Raw genomic sequence first — 15,840 nt, forward strand, 5'->3', positions numbered from 1 at the left:
TTACTTAAGTTTTAAGTTTATTGTTTTTTTAAAACAGATATGTGTAAAGATTGTGATAAAGAAACCAGCTACTGTAATAAATCGACATCCTGGGCTTGCAAATGTAAAGAAGGCTTTAATATGGATTCTGGCACTTGCAAAGGTACTGTGTAAAGTTCCGTGATTTCCACCTAATTCTAACTTCATTTGCTCGAAATTGTTTCAATTTAGGGTGAAAGGTCACAGAACTGTTTGTTTCATGCAAAAAATGCAATAATTATGTTGAAAAGTAAACGCAACAGTTATTTTTAACAATATATTTATTGTTGTTTTAAAACAGATCTGTGTAAAGATTGTGGTAATGAAACCGGCTACTGTAATAAATCGACATCCTGGACTTGCAAATGTAAAGAAGGCTTCAATATTGCTTCTGGCACTTGCAAAGGTAGTGTGTAAAGTTCCGTGAAAACCTACTTATACTAATTGTAACTTCATTGATTCTAAATTGTTGTTATTTCGAGTGACAGCTTATTTAACTGTTTGGCTCCTAATAGGTGTATTTTTGTTTTGAAATAGATATGTGTAAAGATTGTGATGAAGAAACCGGCTACTGTAATAAATCGACATCCTGGACTTGCAAATGTAAAGAAGGCTTTGAAATGCATTCTTCTGGCACTTGCAAAGGTGTGTAAAGTGTGTAAGGTTCCGTGAAAACCTACTTATAACTACTAATCGCAACTACCCTGCTTCTGAACTGTTTTAAAGTGCCTATACCATGGTTGCGGATTTTGAATATATCAAACGTTTAAGGCATTTTGCAATACCTTTGCAATACATTTTGTGATTGAAAAATTTTGAATTTATTAGCATTTAAAACCTTGGCATTATCATTAGCATTTAAAATACCTTAAACTTTTGATGTATTCAAAATCCGAAGAAAGACAGGGTGCTGAGGGGAAGTCGCCTACCCCCACCCCCAACTTGGGTCGAATCAAGCAATTTTAACCGTAATAAACCGCTCTATAGAACGGAAAATATCATCGTAATATTAGCGTTCTTGATGAAGATTTTTTCAATTTGTTAGAGAAATCTTCAAGTGCCTCAATCCGCCCAACTGCTACCCGAAGTGCTGGCGAAAGTCCTCCCACGGGTTCATTGAATCCGACAATTTTGCCGCAACCTTCACCAACGTTCGTTTCTACACTAAAAACCACCGCCCCATCAGGGCCAGGTACAATTGCCCCTCCTGCATCAACCACCGTGGCTCCAACAGTAACACCCGGTACGTTTGAATAGTGCGTTTTCCAAATTTTGTACATTTAGATTAATATCGTTTACTTCCATTTTCATTTACATTAATTGAATTCCTTTTACTTCACTTAACTTTATTCATCCACTTTATTATGTCCGTTTACTTTCATTTTCGTTCAATTTTATTCCTGTTCACTTTCATTGCGTTCACAATCACTCCGTCAGCTTTTATTCCATTAAGTTTTATTCCGATCACTTTCATTCCGTTCATTTTTATTTCCGTTCACTTTCATTCCATTCCAGTTTTTATTCCATTAACCTTCAATCTCGTCCATTTTATTTGCATTCAGTTTCATTGCCTTCGTTTTCATTCCATTCACTTTGATTTTCGTTCATTTTAATTTCGTCCTCTTTTTTCTCCGTTCACTTTCATTTCTGACGATGTTCAGTGAATGGCAATTGGACAACCTGGAGCTCCTGGGGAGATTGTTCAGTCACGTGCGGCTCAGGAAATCATCAACGAACCAGGAATTGTTCAAATCCCCAGCCAGCAAATGGTGGCGATGATTGCGTCGGTTTAGACAAAGAAATTGCTGATTGTGAAGCAGGAATATTGTGCGCAGGTAAATTTGAGGAATTTTTTCGTTTTAAAGAGTTGGTTCTAATCAAAAACACGCCAAACAAACCATGCAGTCATATAAACGATTCCTATAAACGCGTAAAAATCGTCATGTCGATGAACGTTTTACAAAACTGGGTCAGGAGTGAACAATGTAGTGCTGCACTGATCAGTATTGTTAATAATGGTTGTTGAACCATGCATGTGAATAAGTTAAAACAACATTAATGGTTCAACAAAGTTCAACAACATTGTTAACAATACTTTTTTATGGGGTGCAGTACAACATGCAACAACATGATTAATTTTTTTGCCTTGTATTTAGCGGTGAAAAAAGAGATTGTGGCGCCGTTTCTATCATAGATTCGTTTTATCCTACAAACCATCTTTTTTTAAGGAAGACCTGAGTTGTCCACAACCAAACGTCAATGTAACAAAGTTATCCATATCCCATTTCCGTCAACAAATACATGTCATTTTGCATTCCAAGGAGGTCTAAGTTTGCCGATAAATACAATTTTAAGCCAAACTGAATCAAATCCAGGATGAAGGATTGGGATACGGGATTTGAATGAAATATTAAAGATCATTAAGCTTTGCTTTAGCTGATTATCCGCAATGACCGGAAATGTTTTCTTGTGTGTTGGCAAACGGCATAGAAAAAGAAACTTTTTAATCCGGCCCTGAGGAAAATTTTCTTGGATGGAACCAGCCTTTTTGAACGCCTCAAATTTGTGTAGTGAGATTTTAGGGATTTGAGGCAGATTTTTTGAAGGGAATTTTTATTTTCTTGTTTTCATAGGTGAGGCCGGGTTCGGCAATTGGGCTGCGTGGTTAGATTGCAACAACACGTGTGGTACTGCATACCAAACACGGAGCCGAGCTTGTGATGATAAAAGTCTAGGGTGTACGGCAAAGAGCGTCCAGTCCAAGGCATGCGCAGTTCCCAAATGCCCAGGTAAATTGGGGTCGGTACGTGCCTTTATGAACAAGCTTTACTATTGGTTGATAATAACAATGAAACACAATGAACTATAGAAATTGATTTCTAAAAGAACGAATCATAAACACTGTTCACTATTGTTAGAAAAAGCCAATCACAAAACTCGTTCATATTATGTAGATATTTGCTGGGTAAATTAATGGATAATGTATTTTAATTCTTACCAAACCGAGTTTTTTCATTAGGTTTAGTTATAAGAACTATAGCTCTGACATAAATTTGAAACTGAAATAAAGCTTATTTAGAGAGTTGTGAAGTTATTTCAGTAGCGTAGCAAGCATCGATAATTGGGGGGCTATATTCATATATTTAATCCCGCGTGACGTGAATATATGAATATTGGCCTCTTAATTATCGCGCTGGCTACGCTACCGTATATAAAGCTGAAGCTACTGACAATTTCTATTCGGTGTGGAAATTTTCACCCGAACATACGCCTGTATTAAAAAAAATGTGTTATTCTTTACTCATGAGATAGGTAAGTCCTTTATTAAACAATAGAAAGATTTAGCTGAGGTAAAATATTGAAAATCTCCCACTCGATAAGTGTGAGTCAACTTTTAGAATACATGCGTTAGTGAAATTGCAAGTTGCCCTTTGGTCAAAAAGAGGGGAATTTTTTTAACCAATCAGCAAGTTTGTTTACTTTTTCATTAACCCAATCAGAGTGCATGAATTTTGATAAACTTCCGGTACTAGGGTACATGATTTACCATTTCACACAGTTCCATAAGGCTAGACTTTCTCAAATGTTAATTAATTAGGTAAATATAGTAAATTAAACTTTTTATTATTTTAGTGGACGGGGGGTATACGGAATGGGGAAATTGGTCAGCTTGTTCGGCTACGTGTGGTACAGGGGAATTGGTACGCCGCCGAGAGTGCAGCAATCCAGCACCAGCCCATGGTGGAAAAGATTGCGAGGATCCTTTAAAAGAGACAAAGCAATGTGTTTTCGCTGAAATGTGTGCAGGTTAGCAAGTAGAAAGTAAACAAACATAGCGAACGCAATTTGGGCATTTTGTTAGAAGATTTCAATGCTTATAATCACCCCCTTTTCGATACAAGAATTTGTCAAATTATCGAGAATATTTCTCTCAACATTTCTCCCTGCTGCAAAACTTTAGGGAAAAGTTTCAATTGATGCACGGGAACTCCCTTACTACTTCAATAGAACAAGATACAATCGGACAAAAAATTTTGAGAACATGAACTGAATAAACATACCGAAAATACTTACTGTTGCAATTTAGGACTTGAAGTTTTAAATGTTGTCTTTGTTTTTCCCCTGCTGTTATTCGCTCTCGATGGTGGAAGATCGTTGCATGTTTAGTGTTATGGTTGTGCACAGTGGCATAAGCATTTTACTACGTTTCAGATGAAATTGGTTTTGGGGAATGGTCTGCTTGGGGCTCTTGTAGCACGACCTGTGGACCTGGGAAAAAGACACGGTCTAGAAAATGTTCAATGGCCGATCCTGGAGACTCCTTCTGCAAAGGAGACACAGATCAAACTGCTGATTGCAATGATGCGTATTGCCCAGGTATATAATAACTAATAACCAGGACAACAATAATTGACAAAAATCACAACAACAACAACAACAACAACATTATTCACAGCCAAAAGCAACCAAAGCAACTATAATTACAAAACAACAACAGAAATAACAATCAAAACGACAGTCATGAATAGCAACAAAATTAGCAATAACCATAGCAATAACAGTGCTCTTTGTTCCCTCATAGTTAACGGAGGATTTTCAGACTGGAAAGAGTGGAGTGCGTGTTCCAAAACCTGTGGTACTGGCGTGAAGAGAAAAAGGCGTTTTTGTGATAATCCGAAGTCAAAACATGGAGGAAAAGATTGCGTTGGGGAAAGAAAATTGATTCAAGATTGTGAAATCATAGGATGTCAAGGTTTGTTTGAGAGGCATAATTTTTTTCTAATTTATAATTTATAAATTTATAATTTATTATTTATAATTTCACCTTGAGAAATTATAGGGCGGCACCCCTCTCCATCCACCCTCCTCCACCTTTATGCCCCTGATCCTTCCTAACAGTTGCATCCTAACAATTATTTACTTCCTAACAATTACTGTTTAGGTGATGATAGCTACACGGATTGGTCAAGCTGGACACCCTGCAGTGTTACCTGTGGTCCTGGGACCAAGTCGAAGACACGTCATTGTCTTGATAAAAGTGGTAGCGGCTGCACTGGTCCTGCTTCGGAAACTCTGGAATGTTTGTTGCCTTCTTGCCCAGGTAAACTACCACGAACGTTTTCTCTTCGTCATTTCCATTTGCAGAATATTTGTATGGAGAGCAGCCAGGTTACTATACAATTATGTCAATTATTTATGTAGTGAAAAATCAAAATCTTACCTAGTTTCGGCGTACCCGCAAAACACCATCCGCAGGCAAAAGCTGACTATTTATCGCTTAATTCACTGACTCGCAGTTGCCACAGTCTCACAGAGATTTTTTTTCAGCCGATGGAAACTTCACAGAATGGACCGAGTGGTCGCGATGTTCAGTAGCTTGTGGCTCAGGCCAAATTCTTCGTACACGAGAATGTACCAATCCCGAGCCGGCTCATGGAGGAAATGATTGCTTAGGTTTGAGCGAGGAAGAACGATTTTGCTCAATGCCAAACTCTTGCCCACGTATGTACATATTTAAGCCCCGTTTGCACTACACTCAGTTTATCGGCACGGCTAAAATTTGTACCCGTACCAATTTCATTTGTGCTAGGCCTTTGAATTGGTAGCCTGGACGCTAGTAAATGGCACATACAAATTTTAGCGGGGTCGTACCGATAGAATTGAGTGTAGTGTAAACGGGGTTTCCCGTTCCATGCATATTCAAAATTCTAATCTATTGAGCCACGGGTAATATGGTGGTGACTCCTGTTAGTGCAGACCTGTGTAGTTTTGGTGGTTTTGGTATTGTTTAACTTGTTTAAACCACTGATCTGAAATTTTAGACCCGCTTAGCTGTATTCGTCCCCAAAGCGAAGTGGAGTGTAATGAGGGAAACCACTTGTAATGTAAAGTCGTTGGTTTTGTTTACCTCAATGTTGCAACATTGTTTACTTTTGTTGTCATTTTAGACGAAGCTGGGTTTACAATCTGGTCCCAGTGGTCTTTATGTGACTCTCAATGTTCACTTGGTGAGAGTGTTCGCAGGCGAGTGTGCACAGACAAAACCAACGGCGAGGTTACTTGCAATGGAACATCTTTTCAGAATATCACTTGCTATGCCGGACCATGTCCTGGTAAGATATCAATGAAATTTCCCTACAAAGTAAATTTCCTTACAAAGTAAAAATCTGGACCGGTTGTCTAAAAGCCCGATTATCGCCAAGCTGGGTCGCAAAATGTGATAATTTTAAGCTGTTGTTTCTGTTTATGTTTTTATGAATGGTTATTGCATAAAATAAAATTGCAGTTTTGAACAACATGCTAGGCCTCAGGCCTGACCGACAATTTTGCTAACTTGTTGGCTATTTTGAAGGCCTAATTCGCGTTGTTTTGCAGCCTTTCAATTGGTCACTCGTGCATGTGTATCGACGGTTTGATGCCTAAGTTCGGCACTTGCTAGCTTTAAACAGAACATAAATTTTGAATTAATCTCAAGGCAATTAACCTTCTATAAGATCAGAGGACCAGACCGAACTTTTCAAACCGAATTGAACTCATCTTTTCTGGTAAAAGCTATAAGTTCATTTCTACTGTTCTAAAGTTTATATTTACTTGCCAGTACGAGGTTAAAAGCTACCAGTCCATTTGGTAGCTATAAAATTTACCGGTGACCTATTGTTTTTAGTTGATGGTAATTATACAGAGTGGTTGTCATGGTCGTCTTGTAGTGGATTCTGTGGTTCTGGTCTTCAAAATCGTTCGAGAACCTGTACTAACCCAGAAACGGATTATAGCGGCGCTGGCTGCTCTGGACCAAGCTTAGATTTCAAGGATTGTGTGCATAGCAGCCCCTGTGCAGGTGTGTTGTAGGATTAACACAGTAGGATATTGTTACATGGTCTACATTATACAGTACAATACTTGATAATGAATAACGTAGGGGGGGGGAGAAGCGGTTCTAGGCATGCGTTGGGGTAAAATCGAATCCTTTCTCTTCTCTATATGAGCCTAAAGAATTTGTGAAGTAATTTTCACATTTTTTCCTCAGGTGAAGCAGGTTACGTTGAATGGTCACAGTGGACACTATGTACTCAAACTTGTGGTAAAGGTGTGCATATTAGAACAAGAAAATGTAAAGATGGTTCGGATCCCAGCCAATGTACTGCAGAATCCAGTCAAAGTAAACCGTGCGACAAAGGGGCATGTCCAGGTAGGCCTACAGCAAATCCTTTAATTTTATACATGTTCAAAGTCATGTATATCTATCAAACAATAGTCAGTCAAGACACTAATTGATGATATTAAGATTGTGATTGATTTGCCCTTGTGGACTAGGGCTGAAGACATAATGACATCACTTCCTTGTATCCGTGGGCCATTTGTGAACTGTTAGAGGACGTTTTGCAAATCTGTACATACAAAAACCTCAGGTCCTCCTTAACAAGACCAAACTTGTCTCGTATCCAAAATTAGCGTTCGGTCTGCTGTCTGAGTGTATTCTCGCAAACTATTGCATTATTCGTACAAAACATATTGTTTGTGACGTAAGTCTAAACAAATTGCAATCTAACAAAGCCAAATAAGAAATCCTTTATTAACCTCATAACGAAGTATTAACCTTATTAAGTTATGACGAATTTCCTGACTATAAGTCCGTTTGAAAACATAGTTGAATTAAGCTACAAATCTTGACTTCTCCTTATAGTGCATGGAAATTGGGCGTCGTGGTCGAACTGGGGTCTCTGCAGTGCGTCCTGTGGTTCTGGAGTGAAGGAGCGATCTCGTAAATGTACAAATCCTGCGCCGTCTTATGGAGGCCTCAACTGCTTTGAAAATTCACGTGACTATTCCGATTGTGTTCAGCCGGTAGCTTGTCAAGGTTTGTTGCGCAAAATATGTCTTGCACAAACAAGCATATGCATGCTATATTGGCGAAATGATTACACTTAGCTCTATCTGAATATGCTGCATCTCATTTCAATACCACAAAAACATTGCTTCGTTCAATCTCGGCTAAGCGGGATCACGTTAGCAGTCCCTAGTTATTCAAGGGAAGTTAGTACATTTTTGAAATTTGGCAACCATTCCTTTGGGGTTACCCTTTGAATCGTTTGTCATCAAAGAACGTTTCTCTTGCAGGTGACAACGAGTTTTCGCAGTGGGGTAACTGGGGATCATGTAGTGTCGAGTGTGGCGAAGGAAGACGGAACAGAACCCGTTTTTGCACCATTGTTCCAACTTATCCACCACAGGAAGAACCATACTGCACCGCTCCAACAGAACAAAGCATGAAGTGTTATAACGAACCATGCAAAGGTACGAAATTTTGTATTCTTTAACCTTACACTTCAAGCCTGTAGTGCATGTTCTCAATTGGCTGTAATAGTTCTTCCTTTTGATGAATAAAAAAATATTTTCCCACTGCTCTTCATGTTTTTGTTTTACTGTGAAATTAAGTTTAAAAGAATCTCTACTTCAAGACTATAGCTAAAATGGATATGCAACAATAAATACTGACAGTAGAGGTGTAATTTAACTTTCTTTTTCCGTAAAAGTACAACTCCTAATGCCGATATCCTTCTTTGCAGTAAACGGAAACTTCACTCCGTGGACAGATTGGTCAGCCTGTACGACTTCGTGTGGATTTGGAACACGTTCACGTTATCGCAACTGTACGCATCCGCCGCCATTGTTTGGTGGGAGCGATTGCCTGGGACCACTCTATGAGATGAGAGAATGTGAAAATGCATCTGATTGCCCAGGTAAGGAGGCTTTCATTTATTAGACCGTCGGGGAAACTAGATTTGTATTTCATTGCATTACCTCCTTCCTCCACCTTCCCCACCTACACCTGCTTCCCCGCCTACTCTATCTTCCTCACCTACACCTCAAGTCAAATCGTCCGTTTTTTAACAAAGTTTCCCACGACTGGCACTATTAATCTCGAATGTTTTAATCTCAAAAACCTTATGTTTTTTGTGGACCCGAGACTCGCACGTGATTCGCTTTCGACCAATAAAATGCCACGAATACCAAACTTTGACAAGTGGTATAGAATAATTATACTTATTAATCACATTTCGCCACATGCGACGATCATTGAAGAATAAGCACTGTATACACCTTATTAAGTCCTGTCAATGTTTCTTCTTAGACGATGTGAATTTCTCCACCTGGGCAAGCTGGGGTGCTTGCTCGTCTGGGTGTGAAGGTGTGATGTACAAAACACGAGAATGTACCCAGGAGGAGAAAGATTCCTGTCAGAGTCTTACTAACGTCACGATGAGCTGTGAAACACAACTTTGCCCAGGTAAAAATGTTGTGCATCCATTCCTATTATCTTTCTGACTTGAGATGAAATACTTGACCTTAAACATTAGAATGTATATATATAGATCATCATACTAATTCAGTTGTCCAATATCTATGTCTTGGACGTTCAATGAACACAGTTTGTTTTGCGCATGTGCAAAACTTAATGGAGTTAGGACTGGTAATTAGTGACCTCGCTATTGGCTGAAGCGAAAAGTTTGTATTTTTCATTGAAAACGTCGCCAATTTAACAGTCATTTTGCAAGTTCTTTAAAACGTTTCACCAAAAGCCGGTCCAGTTGAATAAATCTCGCACCACGTTCGCGTGGTCTCATTAGGAAGTTGTCTCCATACAATACATTTTCCCATTTTGTAGTAAACGGAGGTTGGTCCATGTGGACTGATTGGTCTCCGTGCAGTAAAACATGCGGGCACCAGGAAGAAGTTAGAACCAGAGTTTGTAACAATCCAGTTCAGAGAAATGGTGGAAAATATTGCATAGGTCATGATACCGAAGTGATGCCTTGCAATGAATACGATTACGTCAAATGTCCAGGTATTCCTCCTTGATTCTGGCCTTCAATAATAATAATACTAATTTATGCCAAATTTTAATTATTTATCAAAATAACACTACTAAACAGTAATACATGGTTCCATTTAAAACCGTTTACACTACAGTCAATTTATTAGCAAGGCACGACTAAAATGGATACTAGTGCCCATTTCATTCGTGGACGGCATTTGTTTTGGCAGCCTGAACCATGCCGTACCAATGTACCTCTACCATCCGTGGAGTCAACAGCGACCGATTTGAATACAAAAAAAGAAGAATGGACTTTTTCTCATCGCGGAAAATGACTTATTCACGACATTTACAACTAAATGAAAACTAGGCTTATGTATAATTTATCCCTTTATAATTTAGTCCATATTGTAACACGCTCCGTCGGCCCTGTACGGCACCCCGAGCACCCAAATAGCACATGTTCATTGTCAAATTGTTTTTTTATCAGAGCCTCCTCCGGCTGAGTGGTCAGATTGGACTTGGTGGAACCCCTGTACAAAAGCGTGTGGTGGAGGTCATGAGATCCGCTATAGGTTATGTAATAGCCCACCCCCGGCCCCTGGGGCCGCAGGATGCGAAGGAAAGGGAGAACAATTATACGAGTGCAATAAGCATATTTGTCCAGGTAAGATTGGAAGATTTCCACTATAATCACGCAGCTAATTCAATCCCGTTATTTATCTTCATATGAAGACGTTCCCCTCCTTTAAACGATTTCTGAAAATATCTCAAAACTAAGAGAGACCCAAGTTGCAAAACCTGTTAAAATTTTCTTCGCGTAAAGTTTTAAGGACTTTTTAAAAACCTTCCCCCAAATAAATGAATTAATGTAAATGTTTGTCATGCAAATTGGGGCTCTTGTATGTGGGCAAACCTTCCCCTCTGTCCCTATATAAACAGGTTTTTATTGTACCCTATATAGACAAACTTTCCTCACTGTCTCCTATATAGACATCACTGTCCCCTATATAGACATCACTGTCCCTTATATAGACATCACTGTCCCCTATATAGACATCACTGTCCCCTATATAGACATCACTGTCCCCTATATAGACAAACCTTCCTCACTGGGCTTCATACAGAAAAACATTTACTGTATAGTCATTACGAGATTAAGATTAGCTTTGTTAATAAATTCATTTTGTTAATATTGCAGATGGCCCAACGAAGTCGTTGTAAATAGTAATTGTGAATTTTTTTAGTTCATGGAAACTATAGTGAGTGGTCATCTTGGACAACTTGTACAAAGGAATGTGGAAACGGAACTCGAGTGCGAGGCAGATCATGTAACAATCCAAGTCCAGCTCATGGTGGTTCACCCTGTGAAGGACCGGGCCATGACTTAAACTACTGCAACACACATCATTGTCCTAGTAAGTGGCATTTTTATTATTTATTATTACATCTCTACGCTATTCACCAAATCGGAGGTCCTTATCGGGAAGTATTTCCAGAGGCCATACGTTATTCTTCAGTATATATCAGCGGCCTGGTCATCATGTAATGCTTATATTTCTCGTAGTTGACGGAGGCTACACTGACTGGGGTCCCTGGATGTTCTGTAACAAACCTTGTGGAACTGGTACCTCGGATAGGAAACGTTCGTGTACCAACCCAACTCCGATGTATGGTGGAAAGAACTGCACTGGTCCTTCCTATGAGGCCAATGATTGCAACACGTCACCTTGTTCGCGTAAGTCAGTGTATTATTAGACTGCGTTCTGGAATGAGGTTTTCAAATACAAAGCCGCTATGAGTATAAAATTTAAAACCTTATTAGAAACGTCTTTTTTAGAGTCGTGTGTCTCCTATTACTTCCTTAAGCGTGCAAACCTTACTAAATATTCTTTTGAATTTCACAGGATAACGTCAGAATAATTATATGAACATCCTTTCCTAAACAAATTTGTCTTTTGTCGATCTTCGGTTCAAAGACAAAGAATTTTTCCAAATAAGATATTAGCTAAAAAAGTAGTTCTCAATTTTTTAAAGCAGCCTCTTTTTCTACCACCCTCCCCCCCTCTAGTACTTCAAGGGGATCAACTAAACGCAAGCCAAAGCATTATGTTTTTCTTCAGCTCCTTTTTACTTTGCGCCCCTGGTAATTACCCCACAACCCTTCCCTTCAACGCTTTCAAACCCACCATTTCAGCCGTTTTCACCCACTAAACGCAAACATCTGCGTTATTTCGCCCTTTTAGCTGCTAACATACTGTTGGACGTGACGTTCGACAGCGTAACGATGACTGAATATAACAGTGATGTGACCTCATTCCAAAACTCTGTGAAGGGAATGGTGAGTGTGCAAAATCCACCATAGTTAAGCAGGATTTTCAGAAGTCTTAAAACTTTACGTCATCATCTGCTGACGCACCGCGACCACCATATTGTTGTGTTCAATCAACGAAGCCCAAATCATTTTTAGGTTGCTTGCCTCCAACCATCCTGGACAGTCTTCTTTAACGTGGTGTTAGCATAATAAATATCACATTCATTCTTTTCTAGATAAATTCTGTGTACGAGGCATATCCTCCAGGCATCACATTTACATCGTGCAGGTAAGGGCCACCCGCGCGGTTACAAGGTCTGAGTGCAAGGTTTTGATCTCGCGAGCGTGAATAAAGTGGTAGTTATTACAGTTTACAGACGTGGTTCCAGGTATATTCGATTGATACTTTATCGAATTACGGGAACGTCAGGTAAAGAAGGCAGTTCTCCACTAGGCAGAATTTTTCGATCAAGCGAAATTTTTCTTTTTATTTCTTATCAATTGTGATTGGTCAAAGAAATCCGCTACGGTCGAATTCTCACAATTGAAAGAAAATCAGGTGGAAATTTTGTTCAGGAACAGGACTATGCTTATAAAACAGCATTGACCATACTATTTGCCGGGGTCGTCACGTGGGTGCATGATGTCCAGAATGAGTTGACTGATCACGTGGTATACATAAAGCTGTATGATTGGACAATCTTTACTCTTTAATCAATGTGCCACAATCATCTCTCTTTTATTTTAGCGCGGGAGTGGGAAATAAAGTGAAATGCAAATTGGATCTTAACTATCAGTCGGTTGGCGGTGATGAGCTGGTTGTCCTCCAAGATAAATTGCTGGATTCAGCAACGGAAACAGTTCTACACAGCATGACCTCAACAAATGGTAAGATTATATGTTGTCGATAAGTAAGAATTTCCCAAATAGTTTATCTTTAGTATCCTCTTATTCTCTCGGTTCAAATTCTAATATCTATATTCAAAGTCCGATCACGGAAAGCAAAAGGTTTCGTATTCAGTCAGAGTATATATGTCATCGGTTCGTACCATTGCTTTACCAATCTATTTTCGGGATACTATTATCATAATTATCTTAATTATTATCACTTACTTCATTATCTTCTAGTGTTTTCGTCACCACTTGTTTTGCAAGCAACTCCGTTGAATTCAACTAGCATAAGAGCGGAATGGTCAGCTTTGCCAAGCTCAGCTGAAACATCGAGCACGTCGACTCTCACTGGATACGTATTGTTCTATAAAGAAACGGCAGCAAAACCGTACCAGAAAATCGGTGTAGCCCCTACCGAACTTTCGAAGCATTTGGAGGAGCTCAAGAAATTCACCGAATACCGAATTGTAATTTGCCCTTACTCTGAGAAAGGAAATGGTATCCCAAGTGCACCTGTCACAACAACTACACTGGAAGATGGTATGGCATCGTTTACAATTTCACTAATGCTTGAAGAATGTTGTGTTTCTGGAACGGGGGTGCGCATAATTTTGTCAGGGCTACGAATAGTATTTCATGCCACCTATTATTTGGTGCATTTTAGAATGAGTGAAATTTCGAATTTCATTGAAGAATTTGGGAAAATGTTGCAAATATAGTATGCAAAATTTTATAAATGGTTTCGTTTTCAAACCATTGGGAGGTTTTTTGTAAAGCGAGTAACAAATGTATACAAGGCTTGTACACTTTGCAGGACTATTGGCTTACATGCACATTCTACAATTATTACTTTGTAATCAAACTTGCATGTCCCATTGTCTTTCGCTGGCAATATGTGATTATAGTTAAACATCTGTTTCAGTTCCAAGTGTGGCACCGAAAATATTGAACATTTCGTCTCCAACATCTCAATCGTTAAATTTATCCTGGACCACAGTGAGCTCGGAATATTGGCACGGCATTCAACGAGGCTACTGCGTGAGATATAAAGCAAGAGGAGCTTCAACCAGTAACACTCATAATGTCACCGACGTTGAACAACTGCAGACCGTTCTTACTGGTTTGGATCATTTTACGAAGTATTATGTCTACGTGTCTGCCAAAACAACGCCCGGATGTGGAGAAGAAGCTAGTACAAGTTTTGTCACCTTGGAGTATGGTATGTCGTCATACATCACCATTCTGTCTGTCTGACTATTCGTCTTGTAATTTCATTTGCGTTTTTTGCAGCACGTGGAGTGCGTTTTGTGCGGTGTATGACATTGGTTTGTGATATAGCTTTTTATCCCAAATAGTTCCGAGTGAACCGCCACAGAATGTGAATGCAACAGCTATGACGTCCACAGTTGGCGTGCTTCTCACATGGGACGAAGTGAGACCCGAAGCAAGACATGGGGTCATAAAAGGATACAAGGTGTCATACGGGATTACTGGTGAGCCGGTAAAATGGATGAATGTGGAGGGCGCTGATATTCGAAAAGTAAATATCACTGGCCTCAAGTTCCTTATTGAATATCAAGTCAAAGTTCTGGCCTATACGAGTGTTGGGGATGGTCCGGAATGTTCACCAATATCCATCACTACGGAAGAGTCAAGTGAGTAGTTAGTCTGTTTTTTTGTGTGTCTTGCCGTCGCTTTGTCTTTCTCTTCCTTTTTTTCTGTCTGTGTCTACTCTCAGCTATCTAGGCGTTTGTTTGTTTGTCTTCCTGTCTGTTCAAAGAATTGAAAGAAACAATTCTAGGTACGTATTGCCTGCTAAATCATATCTTCTCTTCCAGCTCCTTCTAAAGGACCCGCTTTGGTCGAAGGTAGAAACACCAGCTCCTCAAGTATTTATCTCAAATGGGAGGCCATAGATCCCCAGCACCATCAAGGCACTCTTCTTGGATATCGTGTTTATTATCGTGCTGCAGATACGACCAGAAAACAACAAGTGATTGAGATTCCAATATCTGATCCAAATCATCTGGAGTGTCACTTGACTGGACTGTTCTGGTGGTGGTGGTATGATATATACATTGGTGGTTATACAAAGATAGGCACTGGAGTGACCTTGAATATCGGCGTTCAGACTGATGAAGAAGGTTGGTTATTACACTAAACGGGTATTGAGCAGTATTGAGAACTGATCTCAAAATACACTGGATGAAGCTTAAATATAGTGAAAGGTGATGTTTTTCAAAATCCATGAATCCCTTGGTATTTCACTTTTAGTTCCAAGCCGTTACCCTGAGAATATTCGTGGCGTTGCCTTGACAACGACCAGCATGTCGTATGAATGGGATCCAGTCCTACCCAATTTTGCGCACGGCATTCTAATTGGTTACAAACTGACTGTCATCGAGACTAAAAATCCTGGTAATGTGATCGTGTCCAAGATTATTCCACATCCTGAAAGATCTTACTACGCCGAAGGTCTGAAGAAATTTACCAACTACACCATTTGGGTGAGCGCTGTGAACAAAAAGGGTGAAGGCCCACGATATCTTCCAGGTCACATAAACTCCACTGGGGAAGACGGTAAGAATTAGCTGATATCTGAGAACGTGACTCAAAAAATTGTTTTTGCATTTGTTTTCTGGTTTTTTCATTTGCTCTACAACAAGCTGCCAAAAATGACTAGTTTCTCTGTAGGGACGTCGCATTCAATGACATACGTGTATGATTTATTTCAGGTCCGGAATATCCCCCAGAAGACATCAAAATGTCTACGCTTAAACACATCACAGAGATAGAGCTG

At 39.5% G+C, this 15,840-nt stretch overlaps 1 protein-coding gene across 1 annotated transcript in view; it reads left to right on the forward strand.

Annotated features, from left to right (window-relative positions):
* Positions 1–15,840, forward strand: part of LOC114525803 — a 231,355-nt gene that overhangs the window by 53,797 nt on the left and 161,718 nt on the right. The window contains exons 18-26 of the mRNA XM_028547232.1: positions 4,961–5,119; positions 5,347–5,520; positions 5,967–6,131; positions 6,683–6,856; positions 7,046–7,207; positions 7,703–7,876; positions 8,137–8,313; positions 8,586–8,759; positions 9,152–9,307. Of these exons, the coding sequence (XP_028403033.1) occupies positions 4,961–5,119; positions 5,347–5,520; positions 5,967–6,131; positions 6,683–6,856; positions 7,046–7,207; positions 7,703–7,876; positions 8,137–8,313; positions 8,586–8,759; positions 9,152–9,307 (1,515 nt within the window). The remainder of the gene's footprint in view (positions 1–4,960; positions 5,120–5,346; positions 5,521–5,966; positions 6,132–6,682; positions 6,857–7,045; positions 7,208–7,702; positions 7,877–8,136; positions 8,314–8,585; positions 8,760–9,151; positions 9,308–15,840) is intronic.

This window comes from Dendronephthya gigantea, unplaced genomic scaffold (assembly GCF_004324835.1).
Source record: "Dendronephthya gigantea isolate DGI-Jeju-01 unplaced genomic scaffold, DenGig_1.0 000035F, whole genome shotgun sequence".
Lineage (NCBI taxonomy): Eukaryota > Metazoa > Cnidaria > Anthozoa > Malacalcyonacea > Nephtheidae > Dendronephthya > Dendronephthya gigantea.